The 12,308-nt window shown below is 40.2% G+C and overlaps 2 protein-coding genes across 2 annotated transcripts; one reads left to right on the forward strand and one right to left on the reverse strand.

The window, feature by feature from the left end:
- Window positions 1-164: 164 nt before the first annotated feature.
- psmc1a (proteasome 26S subunit, ATPase 1a) lies at window positions 165-3,845 on the reverse strand. The gene is made up of 11 exons (XM_027000284.3): window positions 3,747-3,845; window positions 3,177-3,230; window positions 2,982-3,078; window positions 2,694-2,818; window positions 2,347-2,532; window positions 2,051-2,179; window positions 1,805-1,901; window positions 1,533-1,722; window positions 1,141-1,292; window positions 810-964; window positions 165-410 (listed from the first exon to the last, which is right to left on the reverse strand). Exons 1-11 carry the CDS (start codon window positions 3,747-3,749, stop codon window positions 276-278), a joined length of 1,323 nt encoding a protein of 440 aa, XP_026856085.1. The 5' UTR covers window positions 3,750-3,845; the 3' UTR covers window positions 165-275.
- A 670-nt stretch (window positions 3,846-4,515) lies between these two features.
- On the forward strand, window positions 4,516-5,888 carry LOC145659332 (uncharacterized). Its single transcript, XM_081721074.1, has 5 exons — window positions 4,516-4,590; window positions 4,753-4,814; window positions 5,185-5,316; window positions 5,400-5,557; window positions 5,687-5,888. The coding sequence occupies exons 1-5, from the start codon at window positions 4,548-4,550 to the stop codon at window positions 5,742-5,744; spliced, it is 453 nt and encodes a 150-aa protein (XP_081577200.1). The 5' UTR covers window positions 4,516-4,547; the 3' UTR covers window positions 5,745-5,888.
- Window positions 5,889-12,308: the final 6,420 nt, after the last annotated feature.

Below are 12,308 nucleotides of genomic sequence, written 5' to 3' on the forward strand. Positions count from 1 at the left end.
CAACCCTGCCTATACTTTCAGACTCCCCCATTAGACACTGATGTGTTTTCCTCAATGTTATTTAGGGTCCAATGCAAAACATTACACATTTACAGTTTGAATGCGTCTCAACTGAAGTCCTTATTAACAGAACTCCCACACTTTAAAAAGAAAACATCATCGACTTAAAAATGTAATACTTTTATTTCCATGATGATGGAATAAACAACAGGTAGCTGAAACGGGATTAAGTGTAATGTAAAAAGAGACAATGTTTTAAGTATGGCATCCCTGTGTTAGAGATAGAGGCCTTCTGGGGTACCTTCCTGTTTCTTGTAGAGCACGTTCTCTTTAGACTTCTTGAAGTCCTCATTAGTCACCTTCATCCTCCTCTCCCTCAAAGCCATAAGCCCTGCCTCTGTGCAAATGGCCTGAAAGAAGCAGCCAGGGTCGCATCAAAGGCTGCACCTACATTTAGCAGCGCTCTTGCTACTATCAACTGGACATTCAGATAACGATCAGAATCATCAGTGGTGCACTTATAGCTCAGACATGTAAGAGTGGCTTCCATTTAAAGACATTTAGCCTGTCAGCTCCATGCTTAAATGTAACAAAAATAAATTTCATGTTTGAATGCCAGTTTACAGTTTAAAGAGAAGTTTGGGATCAAACTTTATACTGGCTTCACAAAACCTTCTAAAAGCCATTAAAATACATATAGAAAGAACCAAATGTTGGTTTGGTCCAGCTAACATAATTGTGCATCTCTGTGTCTATTTAGGTGTAGGTTTTGTGTATTTATTTCAGTGTTTAAAATATCACGGCGTCACCTTTATGTCAGCGCCTGAGAGATCATCTTTAGCCATTATAAGGTCATCCAGGGTTACATCATCTGACAAAGTCATCCTGCTGGTGTGGATCTGGAATATCCTGCGCTTGGTCTTCTCATCAGGCAGTGGGAACTCAATCTTTCGATCAATTCTACCTACAAAATCAAATACATCACTCAATCTCAGCATGCATTATGCATTCCACTAATGGATGTTGTTTATAGACTGAATTAAACACAGCAAACCTAATTACAGGAAATAACAAGACAGTGTTATGTCCACTTGTCTGTATAGAGTAGGGAGCCACAGAGCACTTAGCCCCCCGGCGTACCTGGGCGAATGAGTGCGGGGTCAAGGGTCTCTATCCGGTTGGTGGCCATGATGACCTTCACGTCTCCACGGGAGTCAAATCCATCCAGCTGGTTAAGGAGCTCCAGCATTGTCCTCTGGATCTCCCTCTCTCCACCTGAATTCGAGTCATACCTGCACACAACCCCCAGCCAGCCGCGTGCAGTCACACCAGAATGGCATGGACAAAAACCCAACATCTAACAGCATCCAAATGATGCTGTTATTCTTTTTTTTATTGTTAGTAACAAAAATGACTGTGCTGGTTACCGTCTTTTTATTTCACTGTCACAGCGAACGTGTGACCGCACAAATTAACAGAACAAAACAGTTCCTTGCTGATGGACGAGATGAACATGCACACACATGCCTTACCTCTTTGTTCCTATAGCATCGATCTCATCTATGAAGACTATGGAGGGAGCATGGTCCTCTGCTACTCTGAAGAGCTCTCGGACCAGTTTAGGTCCGTCTCCCAGGTACTTCTGAATCAGCTCCGAGCCCACCACTCGCAGGAAAGTGGCAGACGTCTGATTGGCCACAGCCTTAGCCAGCAGGGTCTTCCCTAAACGCCAGAGCACCCAGCATCAGTACAGCACTGCTCTGATACCCACAGGCCTTCAGACTGAGCCCTGCTTTTGGCTGACCTGTCCCTGGGGGGCCATACAGAATTACTCCCTTGGGAGGTTTTATCCCCATCTCTTCATAATACTCTGGGTGTGTGAGAGGCAGCTCTACAGACTCCTGCAAAAGAAACCAATATGCAGTATTACAATCTCAAAGTATGAGAAAAGCAAATGTGCAAAAGCAAACAATATTTCTGCATGAATTCCAAGCTTGCATGGGTTTCCCCGACATGCCAACATCCGTCTCACCCACTACAGGTCTAGCACCTTTATCTCCTGAATCTGGTTGTCCAGGCCTCCGATGTCCGCATAGGTCTCCTGAGGAGCTTTTTCCACCTTCATCACAGTCACTAGTGGATCCGTGTCATCCATCAGCACACCAATTACTGCATGCACCTGAAAGGAGTCAGTGTTCACACCCTACAATTATACCCCATCAACTAAAAAAGGGAGAAGAAACCACTTTTAGTCTTTATACATGTCAACCAATTAGTGAATTCCCCATTTCAAAGCCTAAGCAGTGGCCTTGTTAAAATGCAACACTACATGGAAGATACTGATACCTTGTGGTTTAGTAAAACTGAACAGCCTGGTTCAAGAAGGTCTTTATCCACAAAGGAAAGAATGCTGACGTAATGCTCTGAGCCCACTGACGTAGACACGATGGCGTGGTTGTCATCAATTATCTCTTCAAGAGTTCCTACTGACATGGGTGTCCCTCTCAGGTCATCAACTTTGGACCTCTCTTCCTGTAGGGAACAACAGACATCGGTGCTATGAGGACAGTATGTCTTACTGAGACACTCTGCAACTTATACAGCTTCGTTCATAAAAGATTTCAAAATCCACAGGGAAGACAATCTAGACATTCATTTGACTTCCACTTCCCGTGGTGGTTGGACCGCAATACCTCCTGTTTCTCCTCCAGTGGTTTCATCTGCTCCTGGTTCCTGATAAACTCCTCTTCCATCAGCAGGTAGTCTTTAATGCGCTCCTGTTTCAGCAGCTTCAGTCGGCACTGAGTGTGGGGTGTAACTGAAAACAGTGTGTGTGTGTTATTCAAAGTGGTATGCATCATGGTCACACAGTTTCTGGGGTTAGCAGTTTTAGTCTACACCACGGTAGCTTGCTGGGGTTGGTTCAGGTTTATTTGACCCAAAGGCAGAATGTTGGGATTAATAATACAAGGTTAGTATACCCAGCGGTAGCTTGCTAGCGGCATCTGGCCCTTTGGTCTTCCTCCTCTTCTTTCCAACTCTTGTGGGAATCGGTGGCTCATACTTCTTTTTCTTATCCTGGCAATAAAAGGCAGACTTGGAATTAAACATCCGCGATATAAAAGTACCTGCAATGTTTCACACTGAGAAATAAAGACAGGTAGCAAGCTACTCACCTTATCATCTTTTTTCCCTCCTCCGGGGCCATGTCCTCCACTCTGGTTTTGACCCTATTTAACACAACGGTAAAGTAAAACAGGACAACAAACCCAGCATACGTTATTCTCCAGATTTTGTGCGCTGACCTTTTAGTTTTAGCAACATTTTAATCTGCAACCAGTTACTCATAATAACAATATAGTGCTTTTCAGACTATAGTGCTGTATAGCTACAAAGAGGACCATTACAAAGCAAAATTAACACCATCTGAGTCCCCAACGTATCTTCCTCAATGTGCAGAAAACAGTAGTTAAAATTTGCTTCCTCTGTACAGTAATGACTAGAGTTATTTCCACTATGTCCAATTAACAAAGCTTTGCAAAACAGCTAGCTAGTTAGCCAGCTAAGCTAGCTAGCTAAAGCTAATGTCAGTTACACGGGGGAAAAACCCCTGAAAACGACCTTTTCACAATAAAAACAAATGCTATCAAATGCGAATTCAATATTCAACATATTATTTGTTTCTGTCGGTTCCTTCACTAAGCCTGCGGTGTCTCACTTCAGAGGCGATAAATATGCTTGCTCACCATTGCTGTCGTTAGTTTGCTAGTGCTGAGTGCCGCTCTAGTGCGTCACCTATTGTCTAGGACCAGGCCTACTACATCAGAGACCATGTGATATAATATATATTAATATAATAATTTGCATTGTTTTATACTTTCAGATAAAAACTGGTTCCTACTCATAGAAATGCACAAGCACCACTGATGAAGAACCTCTGTCCAAAACGTCCTGTTTCTCTGGAAACATTGGGTACTCGGTCATAACTGTAAATTGCTTTGGATAAAAGCATCAGCTAAATGCTGTAAATGTAATCTCTCTCTCTGACATTAAAAATGTTTTGCCCACTGCATGTTAAATAGTTGTGGCAGTGTGGGTATTTGAGTTATTTGCTGTGTGATGCACTATAATCTCAAATAAATTAACTACTTATTGGGGGAAAGGGGGGATTCCAAAAATCTTTTTAAATTTTAGTATATGCTGTTTTTACTAATTTCATACGCTTAACGTGTTTATATTTGTCTCAGAAACAAGTTTAGGCATAGGCATTTAGATCAAAATAACAATATGAAAAACATTCAGGTACTGTAAATTGTGATGTCAAGGAAAGGTAATGCCCTAAATTACAGTGGTCAGTTAGATTGAGCACTTAGCTTCTTGCTTCTCTGACAGTGCATCATTACACATGAATATGACCAAATATGGACTTTACCATGGTCATAGCTCTGCACCTATGGGTTGTGGTTTACCGCAAGGTTAAGGCAAGTATATAAGACCCCTCAAAAGACACTGAAGTCAGTCACCTCTCAGAATTTCTGCTGGCCACCATGCTCCAAAACATCCTCATTTGTGTTTTATTCGCATGCTCAGGTAAGACCTACAATCATCACACCTCTTTCTATTGTTATGATTGAGACTTTTGTTTAGTAAATTAAATCATTAAGACATAAGTGACTATACTCATTACATATAGTCATATAGTCTGCTTTGCCTGTATGGAAGGCACTCAGTAGTATATCATTCTGTTCCCAGCCTGTGCGATGCACCTGGAATACCTGAAAATAGAGTCTGCCGAGGACGATCTTCTGAATTCGGTCAGTCAGTCGGTCAGCTGGTCTGTCTGTCTGTCCTTCCATCCATCCATTTAGGATGATTACTCAGTCTTACCAAAGCAGTGGATTTCATAGACCACAGGGGTCCCATTATTGAATTAATTTCCAAGAGTTTGTTGCAAAAAAATTAAAAATCAGCTTTATTTGTGCTCTTATTGTTCACTAGGTTTTGGACCAGTATTATGAATCCGAGGGTCTAAGTGAAACCATCCATCCATTTAGGATGATTACTCAGTCTTACCAAAGCAGTGGATTTCATAGACCACAGGGGTCCCATTATTGAATTAATTTCCAAGAGTTTGTTGCAAAAAAATTAAAAATCAGCTTTATTTGTGCTCTTATTGTTCACTAGGTTTTGGACCAGTATTATGAATCCGAGGGTCTAAGTGAAACCTTGCCCAAGACTGGAGCAGACCCCTTCTGTTGGGCCTGCAAGTGGGTTGTGAAGAAAGTGAAAAAACATCTTATCACCAATGCAAAGGCGGTGAGTATTCACCATCATGTTGCATAGACTGTAAAGTACTAGCATCCAGAAAATATTCTCACAGAGCTTAATCTTCTCCACAGGAAGTGATTAAAAATAAACTGCTACAAGTCTGTGATCAAATTCGCCTGATGAAGACTAAGTGTAAGAAGATGGTTACCAAATACATGGATGTTTTGACTGATGAGCTTTCTACTACTGATGACCCCCAAACTGTCTGTATTAATGTTGGAATTTGCAAGTGAGTTACAAAAAAATCTTGACATGGGCTATAAATATTAATCCAGTTGCTCACTATTTGAAAGATGGAAGAGAGGCTTAATTACAAGTAATTATGTCACTTTCTTGACATTTTATTTAAATATTACAGGTCAAACCCAATATGGAAATTCATCCAAGATTCTCAACAAACTCACCAGAAGCTCTGAAAGAGATCACAACTGCATTGCAAAACCTACTTGATAAAATATTTGAAATTAACAAATATTTTAAAATAACAGCAGTAAGTGTTTCAAATGTAGTGTGCATGTGTTATGTAATGAGGCTTTGAATAAAAACTTTTCTTCATTTTCTTCACACTTTTCTTCATTGTTGCTGACAGAAAGTGTCAACAGCCGTAGAGAGGACGACTATGACTATAGCACATTAACAGAGTGCATTTGCAGACATTTAATTAAACCACAGTCAGCTACCACTGACAAAGGTGGTGAGTGGATAACAATTCACCCATACATACAAGCTTACTAGATTTGAGGAGTGGAAAAACGTGGTGTACAGTACTTTGAAATAGATTGTTATCCATTCTTCCATTCTTTTTTTTTCCCCCCATAATAAATTCATATTTTGCTTCACTTTACTTTATATTTAAAAATATTTGCCCTGTATCGCACAGATAATCTAAAGACTGACAAACAGAATTTAGGATGTTTAACAGAGAGTAAACCACAGCGATGGCTCTTTTCAGAGTTGCTTGGGAAGGTATGTGTTGCTGTCCCAACTGAGTACCACTGCAGTGCTTCCTGCCAATCTGTAGAAATAGTACTGCCAAGGTAGTTCATTAGACAGAGATGACTAATGTATTGAATTCACACCTGAAATCCAAAAAAGAACTGCCACTACTCACTGGCAGCACGAGGGCGAAGACACGGCCTGCGAATAAATTAAATAAATCACAAAGACAGAGTCGTGCACACAGAAGGCACACAGCCTGCACAAAACCTGAACTGAGATGCTACAAATTCCAGGCTGGATGCAGCTGGCTAAATGTATAACGCTAGCAGACAGTTTCACTTTCAACTGGTTGACCCCGAGATGTGTGAGTCTTCATGATCCTGCATTTCATAATGTCCACGCTCTGTGTTCTTTACACCTTCAGCGTCATGCTAATTGCATTAATTAGTTTCACAATGTTCTGCGCACATCTAAATAGAGAACACATGGGAACTATGCAGATCTCATCCGCCATTACCACCACGTGTCGGCTCAGTTAACACATGATAAACATTTGTGCCGTGAGTTTCACATGACACAACCAAGCTAATATAAGTTAGGTACCAACAGGCCTGACGCCCCCCCCCCCCCCAAAAAAAAAAAAAACATCAGGATTGTTAACATTTTGGGATGAGACAAATTGTTAAAGGATACAAGAAACAAGATTAAAATCAGTTGTAATTCAAATAATAGATGTACAGATAACAGGTGTTAAAGAATTTAAATCTATTTTGCTGCACAGTTTCTGTTTCATGCTGACTCTTCTGCATTTGCACCATTTATTACACTTATTCATCTGCTCTGTGGTTAGCACCCTGCTCATCACATTGCTCAGAGGACTTGGGTATATTTTGATCATTCTGCTAAACGGGTGACATTTGCGTATTAAATTCTTCCTAATTAAATTTAATTTTTATATTTTTTCAACACTGAATCTAATAACTCACATCAATGTCAGGCAGCTTTATCTCATTTTTACACCGTTTTTAATTGGAAGAAAGTTTTGTTTTGTTTTGTTTTTTTTTATAGTGGTTTGCTTTCATAGAAAATCACTACTGAGTAACAGGAACATACACTGGGTCACAGGAATGTGTGTCCGTATTTGGGTGTGTGTGTGTATGTGCGTGCATGCATGTGTGTTTTTGTGTGTACTCATGTGTGGTTTTGTGTGTCAGTGAATACGCCTGGCCTTACATGCCTGTGCAATGTTGCCTGCTGGCATGTTGCTCCAAAGTGGACTGCGTGGACTTCTGCACTGTACGTTCAGAGGTAATGTTCAGAAAAGTCAACATAAATGAAGGATTCTGTGAGCACATTCTAGCAATTTAAAATAATAAAATCTAAGAATTAATTTTGGCAACAAGAAAGTTTGTTGAGATTGACCCTCTCAGTCATAGTTACAATATCATCAAATGCATAAATGCTTTTGGTCTTCCCATGGCCTTCAGTAGATCCAGATGATGTGATTTTCTGATGAACATATGACTTTTGGAATGTTCCAAATTTTTTAAGAAGGGAGAATGTGTTAGGGTAACTAGACTGAGTGAAAATATGGGGAAATAATCTGGGGACATGACTAAAATGTGTATTTTAACTAGTATTTTATGGATTTTTTGCAAATAAATCTAGAAAGCATAGATGGGAGTCACAGAAAAATGAAAAAAATATATTTCTAAAGTATTTTCATGATTAGATTTTATGGTGTAGTGTTTGAGAACAGGGATAGTTAACAGATACAAATTTTTTAGTGTTGTATGTAGTTTTTATTATTGTTTTAAAATATATCCTTTAAATGTGCAATTACACTAATGTGTATGTCACTTTCTTAATAATAAAATGTGTTGTACAATTAATCTTCATGCATATTTATACATATAATGTCCTTGGGACAGAAATGGCACCCATTCAGTAAAATGGCCCATATATGGACATATTTACTTCTTACTTTATATTTTATACTCTATTATAATTATACACAGAAGATGTAAAATATCCTGTGCCAAACCATTAGAGTTGCACATAGGGCTCAGTCCACTCAATTCATTCTAGAAACCACACCATTGCAAGCTATTCAGACGGGTCACCAGGTAGTCACCTCCCTTCATCCGTGTTTTGCTGAATTAAGCCCACAATACCTCCAGCAAGCTCAACAGTGAGGTCTGGCATCTCAACCCCACCCCCTCGCTGCTCCGTTTTACACCTACCTCATATACCTCTTTTAGATCTATATCTACATTGGCTTCACTGGTGACTAAAGCCGTACCCAGTCCCACTGACATCGTTAATGCATTGCCAGCAGTCCCGGCACCAACAGCAAACCCAGAGTTAATCCTAGATTTACCTATCGTGCTGCTCCGCACAGCCAATCACTTCCTAACCCATAAAATCCATATGAGCCTACCTGGCAAATAAGGCCATTCCCAGCCCCACTGGCACTATTAATGTGTACTCAGTGCTACCAGTTCCATATGGATTTTACCTAATAAGCCGCAAAGCATTCCCTAACACGGAAGATCCATACTGGTCTCCCCAGTGACTAAGACCAGCCTCACTGTCACTGCTATTGCATGTAGTGCCACTGGTTCCATCTGGATCTACCATAATAGACACGAGAATGACATGACACAACAGTTAGGCCAGTTAAAGAGTCTCAGTCCTGCACATCACATTATTCTGGCATGTCTCACTTAGCTCTTTTTTATAGTGTAAAAGATATCTAAATCCCTCCAGTCTGTTTAAGAAAATCTAAAATCTACATTTTGCCCTCAGTTCGCTCCTCTGTCTCCTCATTGCTCTCTTCATTTGGTTACATCTAACTTGCGCCTCAATTGTTCACTCAAAATGTCACAGATTGGATAGCCGAACTCTGGAAGTGCAATGGGTGAGATCGCCCCGGACGAAGCTATTAGCCTCCAAGAGGCTGCCATCAGGAGGCAACAGTAAATAGTTTCTGACCAGGGACAGGAGCTTGGGCAACTTCATGCCAGTGTTGACAGGCTGATCAGCTGCGTGGAGGCTCTCTCTCTGAGCACAGTGGAGAATAATTTGAAATTAAATCAGAAGTGCAGACACTGTGTATCAGGGGAACATGTATATAATTACAGTATAGATACAGTATAACATTCTGCAATTAAGTGGGTGAAACTTTTGAGTTCCAATCTTAATGTTTACTGAACCAATGGACACTTCAATGTCTAACTGGAGTACTTAATTAATCCTTAAACCACTTTGAGATGATATAGTATAGGGAGTGCAATATAAAACCTGAAGTACTACTTTCAAAGCGCTCAGTCACGCACATTCTTTGTTACTTTCTCACTTATTCACTTACACATACACTCACCCATACATAGAAGCATTCACACTATTAGTCACTGCTCAGCCTCAAAAACCATTTCCTTTGTACCACGTTTTTCCACACCATGGTGGAGGAGGGTGGATTCAACATAAGACAGGGGCTGATGAACCACTGTGGTGAATCTCTCCCTATGTGAAACATCACTGTTTTCATGTTTCATGTTTTAAACTAATAACTTAGCATGGGTCACTTTCACTTCCATTCAAGCTCTATTGGTATGCTGTAGGCTCATAAAAGAGTTAGCTTCATGTAAGTAGTGAGAAGCAGTAGGGAACTATTTTGGGGTTTCAGCTTGGTGAATTGTTTAGGCCTTAACATGCTCCTTCTCTGTTCAAATGGAGGATGATTCCAATATATGTAAAGAGATTTGCCCTCTGTCACACTGGTCTTCTAAGTTGTTAAGCAGTTGTTTTGGAGAGACTTTAAAATATATATCATAAAGAAACTACAAACAGATTATTCATATATTTTTTCTGCCCTTACCAAACAAAGTTCATACAGCCGAGAGGGTGTCCTACAGCCAGTAGCTGAATAGTGTAGAGGAGGCTTGTGGCACATTTACACACACAATACGCACTGGTTTGCATTGGTTTTATATATAGACCAGCATGGGTAACTGTTGCTTTCAACTCAATTAAAGTGATGTTTATTCTGTATTTTATTATTGTCAAGCATGCTTGCTGGAGGAGGACTGAATGGCATGGAGATTGGACTAAAGTCTTCCAGCCTGAAGAAAAGATGGAAAAAACTCAGCTCCTTTTCAGCCCTGTTCAGAGTGCTCAGGTTTATTTAGGGTTACGTAATGGCTGATTTCCAAATCATTGAGCCTTACTACTGATCTTTATCTGATCTACTGATGAGTATTGATCTTTAAACATTCATATTGTGTCGAGTTTTGTTTGATTAGATATTCTGCTCATGGGCTCCCTATCAAATTTTGAAGAAATGCAAGATCATTGGTTGCTTTCCCTCAGCAGTACAAGCAATGTAGGGAATTTATTGTTTCTAAAATTCAGCATGTATCCAGCAGTGCGCACGCACACACAAACACACACACACACACACACACACACACACACACACACACACACACCTCTGAAACAAAACAAACTGAATCATCAGATAAGATGGCACACAAATTTGTACATTAACAACCAATGGAGTCAAATACATAAAGTAGGGAACCACATAATGTTCATGTTAATGGAATTGATATGGGTCAGTCCAGTTCTCCAGTCCTATAGCAACTGCATCCCCACTAGAGGGCAGCATGGGAAGGCAGTTTGAGCTTCAGTACTAATTACATTTACTACGATTCCAATAATCATCAGGCATTAACCTGAATGTAACAAGTGAAGAGACTAGGACTCTAGTGAGGAGTCTTTTGAGGAGTCTAGCATTCATGTCTCTGTGTTCTCTAAAGTACATCAGCAGAGTTGGAATGTAAAGGAAAGTGTCTCTCCGAGTGCACATGACACTTGTCCTCCTGGTAGTTTTATGACATGTGCTGAGTAACACATCTCTTTAACCTAGTGGTTTGCTTTTCCTGTTTGGCTGTGGTTAACACAACAGATAGTTTTAGACATAGGACAAAAGTCATATGTATACAAAAAAAAAAAAAAAGAGTCAAGTATTGATGTCATTTTTACTAAAGTATAAAAGAAGGTGGGCTATGTTAATGATGTCAGCCTGCAGCACCAATCAGGGAGTGCCCTGAACAATAAATATAGGAGCAGTAATCAGTAATGGGCAGTAGACATTTCAGGTGTCTAGCTCTCTGCCAGTTCCTGGTGTCACGCCAGTTGATCTTTTGTGTATCTGTCAAGGTACGGCCCCTCACCCCGAGTGTCTCCCCGTGTTTGTGTGTGTGTGTGTGTGTGTGTGTGTGTGTGTGTGTGTACGTCCATGTGGCCACGCCCCCCATGTGTCAAACCTGTTTGTAACTGCCTGTCATTTACGTATGTATATAAACCCTTATGTATTTGTTGTCGGTGTTTGATGTTATGTTAGTTTCATTGCTACGTAGTACTTGTTTCCGTGTGAATAAATGTATGTTTGTTTAACGTGCCTCGTCCCCGCATCCTGCTTAGCCTCCAAATGTTACAGTATCTCTGTCTGATGAAGTACCTGTGTGCCGTTCTCTGCACCTCTATCTAGAAGTAAGGTATGTGGTCCATGGTGATCCATGCCTTAAAATTCAGAAAATTCTTCAGTCTTAATGTTTGTCTCAGTAAACATGACTATGACAAAAATATAAGACCTTGTTAAATTTGGCAAACAGGAAAATAAAATGTTTTCCTGTTTGCCAAATTTAACAAGGTCTTATATTTTTGTCAGTTCTAGTCCATAGTGGTTTGTCAACAATTGTCTACAAATGTGCTCACAAAATGTACCAAAGGCAACTTCCTTCTTCTGTTCTGATCTATTGTCAGTATGAGCATCTGCCTTTGACATTGTTATTGGGAAGAAGGTACGTCTTTGTCTCAATCATTGTTGATGATAAATACGTTTACTAGAGCAAAACTGCTAAAACTGTTTCATGTAGCTGTGCACTCTTTTGGAACTTCAGAGCCAGGTTTGTGGAAACGTATGGATGAATTCCAGCATTCCAGGTGTCCTTAACCTGACCTCCCCTTGGTGCCAC

Source organism: Electrophorus electricus, chromosome 10, assembly GCF_041902795.1.
Source record: "Electrophorus electricus isolate QZ-2024a chromosome 10, ASM4190279v1, whole genome shotgun sequence".
NCBI lineage: Eukaryota > Metazoa > Chordata > Actinopteri > Gymnotiformes > Gymnotidae > Electrophorus > Electrophorus electricus.